General features: G+C 41.0%; 1 protein-coding gene across 4 annotated transcripts in view; it reads left to right on the plus strand.

The window, feature by feature from the left end:
• The window catches only part of KDM1B (lysine demethylase 1B), a 106504-nt gene that overhangs the window by 74986 nt on the left and 18532 nt on the right, over window positions 1-12986 (plus strand). For all 4 annotated transcript variants that reach the window (XM_074398488.1, XM_010338023.3, XM_039462600.2 and 1 more), the window contains 5 exons: window positions 2177-2361; window positions 7006-7182; window positions 7528-7602; window positions 10264-10401; window positions 11291-11462. In XM_074398488.1, the coding sequence (XP_074254589.1) occupies window positions 2177-2361; window positions 7006-7182; window positions 7528-7602; window positions 10264-10401; window positions 11291-11462 (747 nt within the window). The remainder of the gene's footprint in view (window positions 1-2176; window positions 2362-7005; window positions 7183-7527; window positions 7603-10263; window positions 10402-11290; window positions 11463-12986) is intronic.

Consider the following 12986-nt stretch of genomic DNA (forward strand, 5'->3'; position numbering starts at 1 on the left):
TCTCAGCTCACTGCAATCTCCAGCTACCAGGTTCAAGTAATTTTCCTGTCTCAGCCTCCAGAGTAGCTGGGACTCCAACCACGTGCCACCACGCCTACTTGTTTTGTTTTTTGTTTATTTGAGACAGAATCTCACTCTGTTGCCCAGGCTGAAGTGCAGTGGCACAGTCTTGGCTCACTGCAACCTCCTTCTCCCAAGTTCAAGCAATTCTCCTGTCTCAGTCTCCCAAGTAGCTGGGATTACAGTCGCACATCACATCTGGCTAATTGCTATATTATGAGTATTGACGGGGTTTCATCCTGTTGGCCAGGCTGATCTCGAACACCTGATCTGCCCCTCCCCCTGACTCCCAAAGTGCGAGCATGAACTACTTCACCTGGTCTCATTATTTACTTTAAAGGCATCTTTAAAATTCTACATTAGAATTCTTGGTGTAGAAGCAGGAATTCTGGATTTCCAACTGCCTGGACAGGAACAAACGGCATTTTTTATTATGCATACAGATTTTTACATTATGGTCCTATCTTAATTTTTTTTTTTTAATAATAACACTGAAATATAGATGTGGTGGAAATCAAAGCTAAAGTGGTAATTTCCAGGGTTAACTAAGATGTGATGAAAGAGGCACTCAACTACTATTAGGGAGAGTGTATGTTTACAAAGGACGATTTGGCAGTGTGCATCAAAAACTTTAAAATAGACTCTATTTTAAAATAGACAATAGCAATGCTATTTCTAGGAATTTATCCTAAACAACTAATCAAAAGTAAATCCAAAGATTAGGCACCAAGAAATTTCTTTTTACATTGTTTATAATAGTGAAGTAATTGGATGAAGTTTAAATGCCTAGCAATAGGGAAGTGGTTAAAATAATAAGAAAATATTATACAGCCATTGAATGCATATTTAGTGACACAGAAAAGTATTCATGATACTGTATACATTAAAAAGCAGGTTAGAGGCTGGGCACGGTGGCTCATGCCTGTAATCCCAGTGCTTTGGGAAGACAGGTCTATTGGATCACGAGGTCAGGAGTTCAAGACCAGCCTGGCCAAGATGGTGAAAACCCCATCTCTACTAAAAATACAAAAATTAGCCAGGCACGGTGGCAGGTGCCTGTAATCCCAGCTACTCTGGAGGCTGAGGCAGGAGAATTGCTTGAATCTGGGTGGCAGAGGTTGCAGTGAGCCGAGATTGTGCCACTGCACTCCAGCCTGGGTGATAGAGTGAGACTCCATCTCAAAAAAATATATATCAGGTTAGAAAATGGCACTTTCATAGCATTTTTTCCAGTTTCATAAAGGCAACTATTATATGAATATTCTCTGTTAATAGAGAAATAAGGATAAAGTGTATCCTTAAATGTAACTCCACTACTCAGACATAATCAGGGGTTAGTGCTTATTATTCACTTCTGTGAACCTATTCATTTTATAGTCAGAAAAATGCCATAAAAGTTATTTTTAAAATGTATCTCCATGCGGAGTGAACATCCAGTGGATACAGAGTTTGTTTTACAATATGAAAAAGTTCTAGAGATCTGTGGCATGGCAGTGTGAGTGTTCTTAACACTACTGAACTGTACACTTAAAAACAAGTAAGATTGCTGTGCATTGTTGCTCAGGCCTGTAATCCCAGCACTTTGGGAGGCCGAGGTGGGCAGGTCACTTCAGGCCAGTACCTTGAGACCAGCTTGGCCAACATGAAATCCATCTCTACTAAAAGTACAAAAATTAGCTGAGTGTGGTGGTGGACACCTGTAATCCTAGCTACTCAAGAAGCTGAGGCATGAGAATCATTTGGACCCAGCGGGTGGAGGTTGTAGTGAGCCTAGATGGTACATACCACTGCACTCCAGCCTGGGCACCAGAGCAAGACTTGGTATCCAAAACAAAAAAAAGTTAAGATGATAAATTTTATGATATGCATTTTTTTACTACAATTAAAAATAAACAAATTTCCATGCTATGGAAATTAAAATTGTGAATAATGTGAAGAAAGAATGAGAAAAATATTTATGTACCTTTGGTCTAACTGGGTGGAGGAAGCAAAGATATTTATGGGGGCTAGACAGTGGAGCTTGTCTAGGCTTGCTTTTGTTTTGTTTTTGCCCTTTAATTCTTCTGGATTTGGAAGTTACAGCTTATAGGAGTTGCCCATTTGTGTTACTTGTCAGTTCCAGGCATGAACCGATACTTCCAGCCTTTCTACCAGCCCAATGAGTGTGGCAAAGCCCTCTGTGTGAGGCCGGATGTGATGGAACTGGATGAGCTCTATGAGTTTCCAGAATATTCCCGAGATCCCACCATGTACCTGGCTTTGAGAAACCTCATCCTCGCGCTGTGGTATACTAACTGCAAAGTAAGTAAGGGCACGTTGGCCAGTAGCACTGGACAGAGGACCATGTTGAAGAGGAGGGGTCACTTTATCTGGGGACGGAACCTTGTACACCAGGATTTCTCAGCCTTGGCTCTGTTGATATTTTGGGTAGATAATTCTTTGTAGTGGGGTCTGTCTTTGCACTGTAGGGTATTTAGCAAGATCCCTGGCTTCTACCTGCTAGATTCCAGTAACTCTTCCCACTGTGAAAACCAAATATGTTGGTAGACATTTCCAAATGGGTTCAGAATCCCCGCATGTTGAAAACCACCCTTTTTAGATCACATGTAGTCAGCATGCTGACTCTCCAGTGGTGAGTATAAGGTGCAAGGTTTGGTCCAGAGAGTTCTAATGGCAATGGCAGGAGGGTAAAACATCACAGATGGGATTTCAAATCCTTGAGGGCAGGAATTTTTGTTCACTTCGGCATCCTTAATCAGTCAAGACCAGTACCTTTCTTCTGTTGGAACTGGTAAATGTCAGGGCTGTCACCTGTCACACTGTACCCACCTTGAAAGGGGTAAGATAAATTATGGGGCAGAATGGGAATACTGTTTGTTTTTTTTTTTAAAGGGCTGAGTGAAGTGACTCATGTCTATAATTCTAGCACTTTGGAAGGCTAAGGCAGGAGAATCCCTTGAGCCTAGAAGTTCAAGACCAGTCTGGGCAATGCAGTGAGATCTCCATCTTTACAAAAATAAAAATAAAAAATTAGCCAAGTATGGTGGCACATGACTGTAGTCCCAGCTACTTGGGAGGCTGAGGTAGAAGGATGGCTTGAGTCTGGGAGGTCAAGGCTGCAGTGAGCCATGACTGTGCCACTGCATTCTAACTTAGGTGACAGAGAGAGGCCCTGTTTCCAAAAAAAAAAAAAACCCACAAAGATTGTCTTGACCCTAGCATTTTTCTGATTTATTAATTTCATCAGCAGTTTGAGTCATTGCTGAATGCTGAGCATTGCAAGACTGTCAAAATGGTCATGAGTAAAGATATGCCAGTTTCACCTTGGCATTTCACTGGATTGGAATCCAGAATGAGATAACATAACCTGATTAAGTTACAGCTATTAATGCAACTACCCACATCTTTCTTTCTTTCTTTCTTTCTGGAGACAGAGTCTTACTTGGTTGCCCCGGCTGGAGTGCAGTGGCTCAATATCAGCCTACTGGCTCACTGCAACCTCCACCTCCCAAGTTCAAGTGATTCTCCTGCCTCAGCCTCCTGAGTAGCTGGGATTACAGGTGTCCACTACCATGCCTGGCTAATTTTTGCATTTTTAGTAGAGACGGGGTTTCACCATGTTGGCCAGGCTGGTCTTGAACTCCTGACCTCAGGTGATCCAACTGCTTTGGCCTCCCAGAGTGCTGGAGCCGGCTCCCGACATCTTAACAGTCACAGGAATCCAGCTCTTTCTGTGGTCAGTTAGGATCAGCAGCCTGAATTTCGGTAGTGGCCTTTATTGAGTCAGGAGTGTCATGTGCTCGGCCGCCATGCTTCTGCTGCAATCATTCTTGCTCTGAGAAAACCTCTGTGGCAAAGGGTAAATTGCCGTATCCTGTTGTCTCCTCCTTCTTTTTCCCCATTGGGTAAACGTCCCTTTGTTCCTACTGTCTTAGTGTTAAGTGATGGATTTGAATTAACTGGAGAGTTTTTTAAAATTATTGTGGTAAAATATACATAAAATTTACCACATTTTTTTGTCTTGTTTTTTTAGATGGAGACAAGGTCTCACTATGTTGTACAGGCTGGTCTCCAACTCCTGGGCTCAAATGATCCTCCTGCTTCAGCCTCCCAAAGTGATGGAATTACAGGCATGAGCCTCTGTGCCCAGCCCCATTTTTACCGTCTAAACCAGGCGTCTCCAAACTATGGTCCGCGGGCCGCATGCGGCCCCCTGAGGCCATTTATCCGGCCCCGCGCCGCACTTCAGGAAGGGGCACCTCTTTCACTGGTGGTCAGTGAGAGGAGCACAGTATGTGGCGGCCCTCCAACTGTCTGAGGGACAGTGAATTGGCCCCCTGTGTAAAAAGTTTGGGGACGCCTGATCTAGAAACCATTGTAAACTTTATAGCTCAGTGACACTTAAGTACATATATAATGTTGTATAACCATCACCACTATCTAGTTCCAGAACTTTTTGATTATCCCAAGAGGGAACCCTGCATCAATTAAGCAGTCTCTTTCATTTTCTCCTGTTCTCAGCCCCTGGCAACCAGGAACCTACTTTCTAGCTGTGTAGATTTGCCTGTTGTAGATATTTCCCGTAAATGGAAGCTGGTAATATGCGGCCTTTTGTGACTGGCTTCTTTCACTTGGCCTAATATTTTCAAGGTTTACCCTTGTTGTAGCACATGTCAGAACTTCACTCACTTTTATAGCTGAATAATATGTCATTGTCTATATCACATTTTATTTATCCACTCATCCATTGATGGGCATTTGACTTGTTTCCACCTCTTCCCTATTTGAATACTGCTATTGTGAGCATTTTGTTTGAACATCTGTTTTCAGTTCTTTTTGGTATATACTGAGGATTGGAATTACAGTATTTCAGGTTTAACCTTGTGAGGAACTAAAACAGTGTTTTAAAAATTAATTGGTTTGCTTTTTAAATTGAGAAATAAACATCGTCTATCTTTATGGTGGACAATCTGAGGTTTTGATATATATATATATTGTGGCCGGGCATGGTGGCTCACGCTTGTAATTCCCAGCACTTTGGAGGCTGAATGGATTACTTGAGAATGAGGAGTTTGAGACCACCCTGGCCAACATGGTGAAACCCTGTGTCTACTAAAAATATAAAACATTAGCCAAGGGTGATGGCAGGCGCCTGTAGTTCCAGCTACTCAGGAGGCCGAGGCAGGAGAATCGCTTGAACCCGGGAAGTGGAGGTAGCAGTGAGCCAAGGTTGCACCATTGCACTCCAGCCTGGGCGACAGAGTGAAACTCTATATCAAAAAAAAAAAAAAAAAAAAAAAAAAAAAAGATATATATGTTATGGAATGGCTAAATTGACTTAATTAATATATTCCTTACATGATATACTTAAAATTTTCTTGTTGCTGAGAACTTAAAAATCTCTCTGTGATGGGCCGGGCGCGGTGGCTCAAGCCTGTAATCCCAGCACTTTGGGAGGCCGAGGCGGGTGGATCACGAGGTCAGGAGATCGAGACCATCCCGGTCAACATAGTGAAACCCCGTCTCTACTAAAAATAGAAAAAATTAGCTGGGCATGGTGGCGCGTGCCTGTCATCCCAGCTACTCAGGAGGCTGAGGCAGGAGAATTGCCTGAACCCAGGAGGCGGAGGTTGCGGTGAGCCGAGATCGCGCCATTGCACTCCAGCCTGGGTAACAAGAGCGAAACTCCATCTCAAAAAAAAAAAAAAAAAAAAAAAAAAAAAAAAAAAAAATCTCTCTGTGATTTTCAAGTCTACAATACATTGTTATTAACTATGTGTTGTAGTTACCATGTTGTAAAATGGATCTCCTGAAATTATTCCTCTTGTCTAACCTAAAATTTTGTGTCCTTTGACCAGCATCTCCCCTATTTTCCCTCCCCTCAGCACCTGGTAACCCCCATTCTACTTTCTGCTTCTGTGAATGGACATTTTTAGATTCCACGTGTGTACATACATAAGATCATGCAGTATTTGTCTGTGTCTGGTTTATTTCACGTAACCTAATGTCCTTCCAGTTCAACCATGTTGTTGCAAATGACAGGATTTTGTTTGTTTTCTTTTAAGGCTGAATAGTATTCCATTGCGTGGATATAGTACATTTTCTTTATTCATCAATAAGTGGACTCTACGTTGATTCTGTATCGTGGCAGTTGTGGTAACACTGGGATGAACATGGGAGCGCACATCTCTCTGATGTGCTGATTTCATTTTATTTGACTGTCTACCCCACAGTGGGGGTTGCTGGATCATACAGTAGTTTTATTTTTAGTTTTTTTGAGACACCTTCATATTGTTTTCTGTAATGGCTCTCCTAATACACATTCCGCCAACAGTGTATAAGTTTCTTTTTCTCTTCCTCATTTATTACTTTTTGTCTTTTTGATAATAGCCATTTTAACAAGTGTGAGGTGATTGTCATTGTGGCTCTAATTTTGCATTTCCTTGATGATTAGTGATGGTGAGCATTTTTAAACATACACTTGGCCCTTTGTACCTGTGGGTTCCACATCTGGAAAATATGTGGGGAAAAATTGGTTGGTTACATCGGTACTAAACACTATACAGACTTGGCTTGTCATTTTCTACATGATATTATGTAACAACTATTTATATAGCATTTACATTGTATTATGTATTATAAGTAATCTAGAGATAGCATAAAGTATGCTGGAGGCTGTGCATAGATTATATGCAAACACTGTATCATTTTACATAAGGGACTTGAACATCTATGGAGTTTGGTGTTCTCAGGAGGATTTTAGAACTAATCTCCCATGGATACCAGGGAGGACTGTACCTGTTGGCCATTTGAGCATCTGCTTTTGAGAAATGTCAATTCAGGTCTTTTACCTGTTTTTTAAATGGATTGTTTTCTTGCTATTGAATTACTTGAATTCCTTGGGACTTTAAAGAAAAAACAGTTTGGTTTTATTTTCAAACACAGGAAGCTCTTACTCCTCAGAAATGTATTCCGCACATCATCGTCCGGGGTCTCGTGCGTATTCGATGTGTTCAGGAAGTGGAGAGGATACTGTATTTTATGACAAGGAAAGGTCTCATCAACACAGGCGTTCTCAACGTGGGAGCTGACCAGTATCTTCTCCCGAAGGACTACCACAATGTAGGTGATTGTAGCTTTAGCGATAACCTTGCCATTGGTCAGGGCACACACAAGTCTATTGTTGTTAACAATACTAGTAAAAGCCACATGATCACCATAAAACGTACAGAAGCAAGGCTTTTGTAGAGCGTGTTTCTCCCGAAAGGAGAATAGCAAGCAGTTTCCCCGTATTGTAGGGAAAAAGGGAATGGACTCATAAGACAAGTGCCAGCACATTCTTTAGGAAAATAACTTTCTAAGAACAGCAAAAAAGTGTAAATGAACGAATTTGCTCTGCAGTTCCAGAACATTCTAAAACAGGACGTTACCCGCTCTAATTGGAGTTTCTTTTCTTTTCTTTTTAAGAAAACAGTCATTGTTATCGGGGCTGGTCCAGCAGGATTAGCAGCTGCAAGGCAACTGCATAACTTTGGAATTAAGGTAGGATTTTGGGCATAAGGAGTTAGAATAGATGGTTGGCTGCTCCTTTTCGTTCAAATTTCTAAGATTTAGAAACCAGTTCCAGTTTCTCATGAAGAATACTAAATACCTTATATGTTTACATTAGGTCCTAGAAAAGTTATAAAACTCAAAATTGATTTCATAAGAGAAAGGTAAATAGAAATGCTTACAGCTTTAGAGAGAATTTTAGACTAATGAGGAAGTCAGAAGAAATTCTAACTTGGTATTAAAGTAGAAATTCTTTTTTTTTTTTTTTTGAGACAAAATCTTGCTCTGTTGCCCAGGCTGAAGTGCAGTGGTGCAATCACAGTTCACTGCAACCTCTGCTTCCTGGGTTCAAGCTGGGATTACAGGTACGTGCCACCATACCCAGCTAATTTTTGTTTTTTTAGTAGAGGCAGGGTTTCACCATGTTGGCCAGGCTGGCATGAACTCCTGACCTCAAGTGATCTGCCTGCCTTGGCCTCCTAAAGTACTGGGATTACAGGCGTGAGCCTCCGTGTCTGGCTAAAGTAGAAATTTTTGACAGATTATTATTCACACAATAGAAATGATGGGAAAAAGCCCATTTCCACAGTAGTTTGAGACAGAAAATACTAGCATGGATATTCACTATTTCTTGTGTAAAAGTTTCTGAAATACTCAGTTCTAAGTTTGGGTTTTAAAAAAATCTATTTATGTATCTTGAGACAGTGTTATGAGACTGGCTAATTTTTGTATTTTGGGTAGAGACAGGGTTTCACCATGTTGCCAAGGCTGGTGTCAAACTTCTCAGTTCAAGCGATCTGCCCACCTCGGCCTCCTAAAGTGCTGGGATTACAGGCATGAGCCACCGTGCCCTGCCTCCAGTTAAATTTTTGTATGCCTATCAAAGATGCCCTTTGAATCTCATTTCAGACATGACCCATTGCTCCCGGCCTAGCACATGTTTCAATTGATTGCTTATTTCAGTGTTAGGTATTTGGGCCAAGGTTGTTTGAGTTATACTTGAAAAACCTACAGATTGTATTACAAGAAAGGTTATTAAAATCGAAAATCTAGGGAGTCTGTCTTTAATGTTTGGCTTTCCTCTTACACTAAAAAGAAACTAGAAATGGACTGGGCATAGTGGCTCAGTGCCTGTAATCCTAGCACTTTGGGAGGCTGAGGTGAGCGGATCGGTTGAGCTCAGGAGTTTGAGACCAGCCTGGACAACATAGCAAAACCATGTCTTTACCAAAAAAAAAATACAAAAGGAAAATTAGCCGGGCATGGTGGTGTGCACCTGTGGTTTCAGCTACTCAGGAGGCTGATGTGGGAGAATCACTTGAGTCTAGGAGGCGGAGGTTGCAGTGAGCTGAGATCGAGCCACTGCACTTTAGTTTGGGTGACAGAGTGAGACCCCAACTAAAAAAAAAAAAAAAAAAAAAAAAAAAAAAAAAACTGGAAATGGATAGCTTTGTATAAAATTGAAGTCAGAGAAAGAGGATACAACAAGGTGTAGCCTTCCTAGTTAGAGAAAGTGAAGCATTTAAGTTTGAGAAAGAATGTTCAGAGAATTGATATTACTTTCCCCTCCATCCTCAAGTGATAGAGAAACACCCAGGAGACCCGCCATTCTCCCTATGGGTAGGAAACAGAGTCCTCTGAGTAGCTTGAAAGATGATTAACTTGGGCAACCTCTTCTTGAGAATTTGAAGTAGTTTCTAGAGATCCAGAAATGTAAGATTGGCCTTGGGATGAGTAGGACTCACATTTTCAGTTAATGTAACCCAGGGAAGTGTGGCACTTTGAATCCCAGGGCTATAGGTGAGGCACTGTCTGTGTGCCCGAGAGCAGCTTCTCCTGCCACCAGCGTTAGAAATGTGCTGGAGATAAAATAGTCTGGGTGTGAGACCTGGCTTATTTGCAATGCTAAAGGAATAGGCTTATTTGCAATGCTAAAGGAATTTTGCTATGTAGATCTTTCTTAGGAAAAATCACCTAAAGAAGTTTTTAACTGTTTTTAACTAGTTTTTAACTGTGCATTTTAACTTACAGAATACTATGTTATAGACAGTTTTCAAAGTACATTTCATGTGCTAGTTCATCAAATCTTTTTGTTTTTGTTTTTGAGACAAGGTCTCACTCAGTCATCCAGGCTGGAGTATAGTGGCACAATCTCGGCTCACTGTAGCCTCTACCTCCCAGCTTCAAGCAATTCTCATGTCTCAGCTACCCGAGTAGCTGGGATTACAGATGTGTGCCACCATGCCCGACTGATTTATGTATGTTTCGTAGAGACAGGGTTTCACCATGTTGGCCAAAGTGGCCTCAAACTCTTGGCCTCATGTGATCCTCCTGCCTCAGCCTCCCAAAGTGCTGGGATTACAGGCGTGAGCCACTGCCTCTGGCGTAGTTCATCAAATCTTCCTGTCTGGTTTGAGTGATTCCTTCAGCAGACCACTCAGTTTTTCCTTTCTAGAGTCTAGACAGATTGTTCTGAACATCTGTTTTGGCTTCTGTTCACACTGCCTGCTTTTTACACTTGTTTTTATAGAAATATTTTGAATTAACTTAAATATAGAGGCTGTTTAACTGTGTCTTTCTACATTTTTATAATACTGTGTCTGATAAAACTCCTGTGTCCTATTTAGCTTCCCTGACTGTCTGTCTTTTTAGGTGACTGTCCTGGAAGCCAAAGACAGAATTGGAGGCCGAGTCTGGGATGATAAATCTTTTAAAGGCGTCACGGTGGGAAGAGGAGCTCAGATAGTCAATGGTTGTATTAACAACCCAATGGCATTAATGTGTGAGCAAGTGAGTTTCTTTTAGCTTTGTGTTCTAGAGAAAGGAAAGAAAAACAGTTTCACTTTGCTTGTGGGCAGTGTTAATATGCTTGCAAAGTAAATTACATATAACAGCTCCCTCATCTCCCCTGAAAAGTAGTAAGAACTTCTTACTTCTGCCTTTCTGAGAAGGTAGAACTGGAGGATGTAGAAGATTGTTTTCCTTTTTGTAATCTCTTTAATTTTATTTCCTTGTTATTTGCAGGCCATCTGGTCAGCTCATAATTTTAAGGTTGCCAGATTTAGCAAATAAAAATATAGGATTCTCAATTAAATTTCACTTTCAGATAAACAAGTAATTTTTTACCCAAGTATTTCCCAGTATTATGTGGGATATTTTACATGCAATATTTGGGACATACTTATATGTATTACTTATCTGAACGTCATATTTAATGAGGCAGCCTGTCATTTGTCTGGCAGTCTTACAGTTTCTTTGAACACTTGGTGGGCGCAAGCCTTCTTCTGAAATGTTTATTGACGGTCAATTCAATTTCAGCTTCTGCTGTGAGTGTTTGTGTGTTCATTTACGTGAGGGCCCATAGAGGAGACAGAATGTTAGAGCAAGGACAGGCAGTGTCTGGCATCTGAAACATTAGCCAAAAAGTTACAGCAGCCATGGCGTAGGAACGGTTGCTGCCCCCGTCACATTCTCATCAAATAAAATCTTGTAGATTTCAAACTGGTTTTTTTTTCACTGCCTGACTTTGCTGCCATTCCCCGTGAAGCATATTTAGCTTTATTTTTGAGAGATATCGGACCGTTTTCTCCATGAGAGCTCTGTCTGATTTTCAGCTTAGAACCTGTAAATATGTTTTTCCAGGGAAAATTTTCACCTTCTTATTCTTATTATTTTGAAGCTTGGCATCAGCATGCATAAATTGGGAGAAAGATGTGACTTAATTCAGGAAGGTGGAAGAATAACTGACCCCACTATTGACAAGCGCATGGATTTTCATTTTAATGCTCTCTTGGATGTTGTCTCTGAGTGGAGAAAGGATAAGACTCAGCTCCAAGATGTCCCTTTAGGAGGTATGGGGAGAACGGTGTTCTGATTGTTCCATCTCAGTTTCGTTGTTACCTAAGTTTCATCAGCAGTGGCATCGTGCATTTGCAAGGTCGGATGTCAGCAACAGGGTAGCCCTCCTGAGCATTGCTTTTGGACTGAGGGATTCTCCAAGTTCTCGGGAGGAGCACTTTTTTAGGGAGCCTTAGATGCTTGTATTGTGTACACCCACACAGACCTTACTTTACACAGTAGCAGGGGTTTTACAAAATTATCCAAGTGTTTAATTTTAAATTTACCAGAGTAGCTTACTTTTAAGGAAGCATGTGGAAGCCCTGTGTGATAAATCATCACCCTGTAATGTCTTTTCTGGATAAAGGTTTCTGTGTGCCATGATTTTTTGTTGTTGAGTAGTGGGTTAAGGTTTTCTCCAGTATATTTTGAGAATGACGAAAGTGTTACAGTTTAAGAATTTTAATCCATCAGGCGCAGTGGCTCACACCTGTAATCCCAGCATTTGGGAGGCCAAGTAGGGAAGATCACGTGAGCCCAGGAATTCAAGACCAGCCTGGGCAACATAGTGAGTCTTGTGTCTACAGAAAAACAAAAACAAAAACAAAACAAAAAAACAACCAGCTAAGCATGTTGGTGTGTGCCTGTAGTCCCAGCTATTCGGGAGGCTGAGTTGGGAGGATAGCTTGAGCTCAGGAGGTAGAGTTTGCAGTGAGCTATAATCCCACCACTGCACTCCAGCCTGGGCAACACAGCAAAATCGTATTTCCAAAAAAAAAAAAAAAAAGAAAGAAAAAATATTTTTAATTCAAAATCTTTTGGCTTTTGTACTTAAATGGGCAATATTAGCTACAACTCTTTAGAAAACATGATCACCCATAGTGACTCATTTTCATGAGGGTGCCAGCTGAAATTTTACCGTATTGCTTCTTAAATTGATACTTATTTAGCCTACAATTTTGTGATCTGAATGTATTCACTTGTAGTTCTTGGAGGCATGTTGGAGTTTCTTGTAGTGTGAGCATTTGAACTCAGTTTGCAAGGTGTTAATTTGCTTCAACCATATGTTTCTCTGCAAGAGTTCTCAATTCTTCAGGCTGATACACAGTTCATCTCTGGGGTAAACTACTTAGTAGCAGGGACTGTCTCTTCTTTTTCTTTTCCCTCCCCCTCTACTGTGGCAATACACCATCTCTAAGAGACCTACACTGTAATTGTCCTTAGTAAGTATTGACTGATACACCATAAGAGAACATTTTCAGAAATATACTCCAATCAACAGGGATCATTTAATCAAATGTTGTAGTGTCCAGACTAATTCATAGGTTGTTAAATTTTATGGAGTTGAGAACAGTTATTAGGCTGACCTACAAGATATTCGCAGGACCTGGTTAGTGTTTTGTACCTGTGTTGTAGTCACTGGCTGGAGTTTTCTTTACATTTCTTTCAGAGTTACCAAATAAAAACGTTTAATGATAATGCCTTGCCTTAGCCTTACCTAGAACAAGCTATAGACCAGGCATGGTGGTGCGTGCCTC

Source organism: Saimiri boliviensis, chromosome 4 (genome assembly GCF_048565385.1).
Source record: "Saimiri boliviensis isolate mSaiBol1 chromosome 4, mSaiBol1.pri, whole genome shotgun sequence".
Classification (NCBI taxonomy): Eukaryota; Metazoa; Chordata; class Mammalia; order Primates; family Cebidae; genus Saimiri; species Saimiri boliviensis.